Here is an 8,581-nt window from a genome sequence, read left to right as displayed (position 1 = left end):
AGAAGCATGTTAAAATCGATATAATTTTTTAAAAGGATTTGTACATGTTTAAAACAAAAATGTCCGTTATTGTATTAACCGGAATATCACTCAAAATTTTAATTGGCGCCGTAAAAACCAAATTTTATACATTTTTTTGACCCATCACTAATAACTGTAGAATACAAAATACTGGTATTTCGGCGCCCAACATAAATGCACATCTGACCGCCAAGGCAGAAAGTAAAACATCTAACTCCACTATTATCGTATGAATTTCTATCTACTGCCAAAATTCTCTATCTCTTGACTAACCTTTAGTCCAAAACGTTTACCTGGTATATTTTTTGCAGTTAGTGAAGCAAAAGAAGGAAATGTTCGTATCATTGAAGGAAAAATTCTGCCCACCGACAAGGAGAACTTATTTTTGAAGACGAAGGAGAATGGAGCTTGCCCTATTTGCTCAACGGGTCTCGTTGTTAAACATACGGTAAAGTTATTCATTATTTTAATTTTCTTTTTATTAACATGATAGATTATTTATATTTAAAATGAAGGTACAAATGCTAACCCAAAACTGTTACTTCTGGACTAAAGCTCTACGTCAAGATTCAATTGCATCATTTCACTTCATAAATACTAGCACTTAATATTTTTTAAATACTTAGCGGTACTCCTGAATTGGAATAGAAGTATTTCTTCAACAACAAAAAATGGCTTAATTTAGTAATTTGTACGTAAAATGAAATTTTGGAATGTTCAAGTTAGTTAAGCTTTCTTATATAAAATCTTATTTCCTACAAAAATGATTAAATGATTAGTAAAAATGAAGGATCCAATTGATTTAACATGGGAAAAGGCAACATCTTCTTATTATCTGATGATGAGCGTTTAAAGCAAATACTAAGAAAAAGTTGCCTTTTTCCCATGTTAAATCAATGGGAAACTTCGTGATCTTTGGGGTATGGGTAAATATTAATCGATTTGGCTCAAATTTAGAGATTATTTTTTCTAGGAATTCAGACAATTCAGACAAAATTAGAGGGTTTTCAGGAGAGGGTGAGCCATGAGGGCTGAGTCAATGAGAGGCAATAGTTTCTCGCGTACCCATCGCGCCTCTTCGGCGCGTTTTCGAGAGCTAGGCAGCTTCATTTTGCAAATACTTGCAAAACTCGCTGAAGGATGTTTCTGGCACCACAGAGTGTGCATACGCACCATGAGGCCTCCATGAACATGGATAATGCTGGCATCGGAGCAGTCCATCAAGTTATCTTTAAGTTGATTCGTCTACTCAATGTGGATGTTTCGCCGGTTTGTCGTCGTGTTTCGATCTAAATTATTGTTAACATCCCAAATTCTAGGGTAATTAGGAATGTGTGCCGACCCGTTGGTAGTTTGCTGGTGTCATTTTTTTCCACGAGTAGCTAGGAAAAAGGTTCGTTCATCCTTATAGGGCCCCGCTAGCGAGAATAAGACTGCACACTATTTGGGGTCTCCCGTTATCTCTGAGTCGTCGCTTAAGACACTTCACCCAGGTGCCATTCAGCTTTCGGCACGCGGTGCTCTGCAAGGATGGATGAACCCTTTCCCTAACTGCTCGTGGGAGCAACAATGGCACCACTAAACCACAGAAAAGTTGTGGATCATAGAGTTGGGGGTTTTTAAAATAATTTACATTTGGTAGGCCTTTCACGGAAAGGGTTTGAAAATTCGCCCACGAACTTTGGATCTCCCATCACACACGGGACAAGTTAAAGCTGCTGACAATCAATCAGCAGATTGTTGACAAAATATTATTGTTACCTGGTGGAAGGAGGAGAATGCAGAAGAAAGAGAGAGAGATGGGCCAGGCATAATCAACAGTTTGTCGCTGACCCATCGCGCCTCTTCAGCGATCTCCCTGTTCCTGTCAAAAAACCACCCAAGCCCGATGAGGTAGAGACTTTTTGGTGAATTGAAAGAAAACACTAAAAATATCATCCGCTTCAAGAAGCATTGTCACAACCTCATAATATCTGAGGAGCAAGGTCCATCAGTCGCTGCTGAAGAGGTGAAAAAATTACTTAAGGCATGAAGAACTTTTCCTCAGCAGGACCAGGCAGTATCAAGAACTTCTAGTGGAAGAAGCATTTAAAGTCGGAAACGCCCATTCTGCTGTGTCTGGTGTTAGGACGCAATATACTCCTACCGAAGAAAAGCGTCATGTTCAACCCAGAGAATTACAGGACAATAACTTGTTTGAACACGCTGTATAAGATCTTTACAGAGAAATGTACAAACAACGTGGCGCTAAAAAAGGTGTAGAAGGCTATCAAGAGAACCTACTAATTGACAGGTGCATCTGAAAAGATACAGTAGCTAGCCAGCGCGCCCTGTCGATGGCATGGATTAACTGCCGAAAAGCTTTCGATTCAACCTCTCCAGAGAGGTGCGGTTTTTAGGGCTGCACCATAAGCCTTCTGCTCTTTCGCATTATACTTCTTTCTAGTCATTGCCAATTTCAGAGTTCTTAAAATATCGTCGAGAGATCCACAAAAGAGATTGGTATGGACTTTGGATTGGACAAGTGTGCTAATATTATTCTGAAGTGAGAAAATTCGTACGATGATAATATAAGTGCCTATAAAAATAAAGTTAAATAGTTTTAACATCGAGTGAGGAAAGATAAATGACAAAATGGTGAAAAAATTAAAAACAAGTGAAACTAAAGAAATTTAAAATTGCGGGAAATTAAGCAAAAAATTAATTTAAAAGTTTGAAAAATTTAAATATTGTTAGTATTATTTATCCGCATTAATATGTATACACAGTTTTCTTGCAAAAACAAGCGATAATTTCTACATTTTATAGCGAAACGAATAACATTGAAAATATTTACAGATTATTTTAATACTTTTTAAAAATTGTTCGTTCTTTTCGATTTCTTAAATCGCATATATTTTCAAATTTTTGAAATATATTACCATTTTTTCCTTAATAGAAGCTAAAACTATTTAACGTTATTCTTCCGCCAGAAAAACGCAGAAAATCACAGTCGAACTGTTACAAAATATCACTTCTTATTTTCACCAAGCATTTTGTATCAAGTCGGTTCTATAGGTAAACAGCGTCGCGCGCGCCCCCCACCTGAGGGTAAAGCCGACCGCTGCTTTTTATGAAAATGTAAACATCTAAAGATAGGAAAATATGTTGGTTTGCTTCTGTGGTATTTTATGTACTAGAAAAATTACCTTTAAACATATCCAGCAAGAAATATAAGTTATTTTGATCAAAACTAGAGAAAGCTGTAATATAACCTCTTATTCGTTGACATTCTACTAGAAACGGACTTCACACAATGTTTCTACCGTACCAATACAAGAGACCTGCTTACCGACCGGATTGAGAATAATAATATTTAATCATGGACATAGGAAACAAGGGACTAGTCATGCCATTGCGGGGGTGATGAAATGAGGGGGGGAGGTCCGCCACCTTTTGATGTCCCGCGACAAACATGGCAGCGCCCACATGTTTATATTTTCATGCACAGTTTGTGGGCAAAAACGCTCGTGCGCATAATCAAATGACACATCGTAAGATGGCGGATCTCCCCACTCATGGAATTCTCCCCCCTCCCGTGGATTCAACCCCGCTCGCCCAAGTTAAGATGGCATGCCTAGTCCCTTGTTTCCTATGTCCATGTATTCAATAGTTTCTTCCATGTAGCCCACAAGATAAGTGGCTGTTTTACATTGCCGATCATTTATCGACGAAACTTGTGACACGTGTATCACCTAAGCATTTCTAAATATTATTTTCGTCGGGCCTGCCCCTCTGGCCAAGCCTGAATTATTTATAAGATTTAATATATTTTGGACTTAAATTACGTCTAATTATTATAAGCACATTGTGTTATATTGTTTTCTCTGTCACATTTCTCTTAGCGGAACTTTCATTCTTTCGTGGTAAAAACTGTTTTCTGTATAATTTTTCTTTTACAACGTCAATTTTCAAGATTTTAGTAAGGAACGCTATCTCTATAATATAATAGATTTATTTAATTCAAAGTAGAACGAAAATTGCTAAATACTAGCCATGATATAAGAAAAGTTACCTTTGCCCCATCGGTTGGCGCCCCCTCCCCCTTACCAACTACTTTTCTCCGGTCAAGAGTTATCCCACTTTTAGCTCTGATTCGCACGGGGCTATATGCAACTAACAAAAAAACAGAAGACTTATTTTTATTGAAATTTCAGTGAATGTAATTTTTATTTTATACTATAAAATGCTAAAGATAAACGGGATTTTTCATCAAATATTACTTTTAAAATATTTTTAATAATATATTCAAATTATAAAGAAGTTTTACGATTAAAAGGAGCATCACGAGTACTGGGAGATTTACCTTACCTATACAAATCTTTCACAATTTTTGAAACAATAGGAAAGCTATTTTGAAAATTCAAATCAAAAAAGAAAACAGAAGATATTAAACATTTCAAAAATTTTATTTTCTGTTCTTTTTTAGATGCCGACTCATATTTAATTAGTTTTAGCAGTTTTACCTTGCCCTGACATAAATGGGTACAATTTCATATCTCTTATTGCAGTTCAAAATTATTCGGTATATTAAAAACATAACCTTTTCCTATTATATCTGACTTGATCATTTTTGATCGAAAATGCGTTTGTCATCCCAAAAGGAGTACAAAAAAGAATTATTTTAAACAACGTTTTTTGCTCATTTTCCGAAAAATGCTAGCTTGCTCAAAAAACATGTACACATTACTAAGTTTTTCTAATTGTTCATTCTAACAAATGTTACTTCGAACCACCATACTGTCTTTGCCCATAGAAAATTATTTTGATTTCAAAGTTCGAAAACCCGAATAGAAAACATTAACATTATTGCAAACCAAGCAAAAATTATTTTGATTAAAACTGTTATTGAAAGTAAGGGTAAAAGCACTAGTGGTTGGAATTGAGCCGAAATCGTGAACATTTATCGTATTTCACTAATATTTTATGCAAAATATTGTCAAATTTAGGTGTAAAATATGTAATTCTCTTTAAGGACATGTGACACTTCATCGTGTGACCAATCGAGTACAGTTCCCTCGGATTTTTTTCCACAAAAATTAAAAAAATAATTTTGAACTGAATTCGGAGATGATATAAAATATAATAACGGACGTCCCCGGACTCTTTTTTGCGGGATAATAACAAAAAATGTATTGTGCTAAATAAAAATCGTATGCATGTGTACTATTTTGAGGTTAGGATAGTTTTTCAGCTCTGTCATTCCGATAATGTAGGTCTCTGTCGTACCGATTCTGTCGGTAGCACTCAAGAATAATTATGGGAGAGAATCATAACACACATAATCTCGAAATACACACACATGCATCTGTAGCAAAATAAAAAAATGTTGAATTGACCCACAAAAGAAGTATGCAGGGACGTCCGTTAACATTTTTGCTATCATTCTCCAAATTTTGAAGACAAAGTCGTTATTATTGTAGGGAAAAAGCCGGGAAGATCTAACACTTATAAAATCGATACTAATTCCTAAACGCTACACAAATTAATCAAATTTAGCAAAATTAAAATTTTTTAAATTAACCCACACAAAATGTGTGCGGGGACGTCCGTTAGGATTTTCGCTATCATGTCCCAAATTTTTAAGACAAAATATTTATTATTCTAGGGAAAAAGCCGGGGGAACCTAAAACAGGTAAAATCTATCATTTTCTATGTATCACCTGCCTTTAATGTTCAGGCTGCCAAGAGTTTATTGGCTTTTCTAAAGAAAATCTTTAGCTAGCGACATTTTTAAATTTTGTTCTATCAGCGTTATAAATAAGTAAATCTGTTTCATTTTTTGTAGGTATTCAAAGAAATATTTAAAATTCAATAAAAATAAGAATCAAACTTCGGTAATCATTAGTGATGGGAAGTAATTGGTAATACCAAGTAATATCACAAATTTACCAATAATCGCAGTAAAAAGCAGTAATTAATTCATTTCTTACAGGAAAAGGGGTTTTAGGGTACCTTTTCACGGGGGCCTGTTTTTTAATTAATGGTGGAATTAATATTTTGCATAGGATTCGATTTTAGCTGCTTCGTTGGTTTACGGCAAATTCGATTGGTTGAGAACCTAGATACGAACTCGATGTGTCAAATTAATTCGTCATTTTATTCAAATTCGACTTCCGAGAAAAGTTACCCTTAGAGTCAAATGTTTTCTTTACCTGCTAAATTAGACCTCCTGTTTACTTATTTTGTAATTTTCTACAAGTTAAAAAGGTATAATATGTAATAATAATAAAGTGGGACGATGGTCGTGGGGGCTAAAGCGTAGGCTTTGGACCCACTCCTTCGGCTTGCGGGTTCGATTCCCGCCTCGCACTCTGGAAGAGTCTCGGTGGCCCATGTGGTGAACACTAGCCTAGCAAGGGAGTTGTTCATCTCCGGAAAGTCGTGGGACCGGTACCTCTAGAGAAAAAGGTTTTCTCTAAGTACTTAAAGCTGTTGCTCTTGGTGGTTCGGAACCCACCTTAAACTGTAGGTCCCCCTTCCACCACCAAGTAAGTGTGTGGAGGGTGTGTAAAGGAATAGAGAAGGTGTAAGAAAAATGTAAACCCTTAGGGGACACATTAGAAGCTTCCACTAATAATAATAAAAAGAAATGCATTAAGCAGAGATGTGGTGGGAGATTGCTTATGCCGTGTATTTGATTTCGACCGAATTACCTTAGCGTGCCCTGTTTGCCTTAGCCTTCCGGGAACTAAAATTCAAGGTCCAAAAGCGCGCCCTGTTTGCCTTATTGTTATTTTTCGGGAACTAAAATGAAAGGTGGCTTACCTGCTACTCACTTGGTAAGACTGGGTACAATTTGATAAAGTCGGTAGAGAAGATCGGAGTTGATAACAATAATACATAATAAAATAATAAATTAAGAAAAATGTATCAAATCTACTCCTTTGAAATTAATTATTTAACTAAGCTTTGGCTTTAATGATTTTCTTAACTAGAAAATGTTATCATAATAAAGATAATTTTTTATTTATTACCTCCAGTTCTTAGAATAAAGTTTATTCTAATAATAATATCTTTGCTTAAACTCATCCGATCGTAGGATATAAAAACCTATCAATTTTTTCTTGCTTTGTTTAATCTTTGAAATTTATCTGGAATCTATGTGGAATAATAGAAGCCTTTCCGAATACTTTTATATTTATCCGAAACCTGTGCGAAATATTTGAAATTTTTGTAAATTCTTCATAAAATCTTTGAGATATTATTGCAACCTTTGTAAATTCTTCGTTAAATTTTTGCGAAATAACTTTTTTAAATCTATTCAAAATGTTTACAATTTTTGAGAAATTTGAAAACTTTGTGAAATAATAGAAGTCTTTGTAAAATAATGGAAATATCTGTGAAATCTTCGAAACATATCCTAAATCGTTCCAAAATGTTTGAAATCTTTGTAAAATCATTAGGATGTCATTGGAATGATTTATTCAATCTTTGAAATCTATTTTAAATCTTTGTGAAATATTTGTAAGCTTTGTGAAATCTTTTAAAGTCATTGGGAAATCATTGAAAATTTGGTAAAATCTTTCTAAAATCTTAGTGAATTCTCTCAGAATCTCTGCAAAATCATTAGGCAATTATTGAAGTCTTTGGTTCAATCTTTGAAATCTATCTGAAGTCTTTCTGAAATATTTGAACTCTTTGGGAAATCATTTAATTCTTTGTGAAATACTGGTAAATTCTTTAAAAATCATTGTGAAATATTTGAAAGGTATCTGAAAATCTTTCAAATCAATCTGAAATCTCGGCGAAATCTAAGAAATCTTTGAAAACTTTGGGAAATCATTTACATTTTTGTGAATTGTTTAAAAGTCTTCGCAAATTACTTGAAATACTTTTGAAATATTCGTTATTATTTGTTAATTTAATAAAACCTTCATGAAATCTTTTTAAAATGATTGAAGTCTTTATGCAGTCTCTTAAATCGACCCGAAATCTTTGAAATCTTAATTGTCGAATAATAGAAGACTTTATAAAATCTTTTAAATCTATGCGAAGTTTTTGCGAAACCTGTGAAATTGTTCCTATTTCTATGGCATTTAACCGTTCTTTTAATTATGTCATTTTAAGTTTCAATAATGTAAACTTTTAATAAAACCCATTTAAGTCAAAATCAATTGGACTTAAATAAGTTAGTGCACATTTTTGAATGGACATACTTTGACCTACTAGATCATTAACCATTTTTAATAAAATCATATGGTAACTATTACATTAAGAATGTAAAGCTTCATTAAGAAATTGGCATTAGCTACTTTTAGATGAAATAGTATTAAATGATTAATAATTATTATAAATTTACAAAGTATCGTAAGAAATAATCATCAAAAGACAATCTTAGTTCAGATCTTTGAATGGATAAGTGAAAAAGCTATTACGGATCTTAAGACTAGACTTGAACAAACAGGTACCAAGTTGCCACCTTTCCAGAAACCTGAAAACACAGGTCGAGGAAGGCAGGGAGTAAAATCGCATGCTCCCTCCCCCTCAACCATGGCGCTCTGTGCAACCGCACGGCTTG

At 34.3% G+C, this 8,581-nt stretch overlaps 1 protein-coding gene across 1 annotated transcript in view; it reads left to right on the top strand.

The window, feature by feature from the left end:
* Positions 1-8,581, top strand: part of LOC117172738 (28S ribosomal protein S18a, mitochondrial) — a 32,043-nt gene that overhangs the window by 11,060 nt on the left and 12,402 nt on the right. The window contains exon 3 of the mRNA XM_033360916.1: positions 333-469. Within this exon, the coding sequence (XP_033216807.1) occupies positions 333-469 (137 nt within the window). The remainder of the gene's footprint in view (positions 1-332; positions 470-8,581) is intronic.

Source organism: Belonocnema kinseyi, chromosome 5 (assembly GCF_010883055.1).
Source record: "Belonocnema kinseyi isolate 2016_QV_RU_SX_M_011 chromosome 5, B_treatae_v1, whole genome shotgun sequence".
In the NCBI taxonomy this organism is placed as follows: domain Eukaryota; kingdom Metazoa; phylum Arthropoda; class Insecta; order Hymenoptera; family Cynipidae; genus Belonocnema; species Belonocnema kinseyi.
The sequence above is the reverse complement of the archived record's forward strand: the minus strand, read 5'-3'. Positions and strand labels throughout refer to the sequence as shown.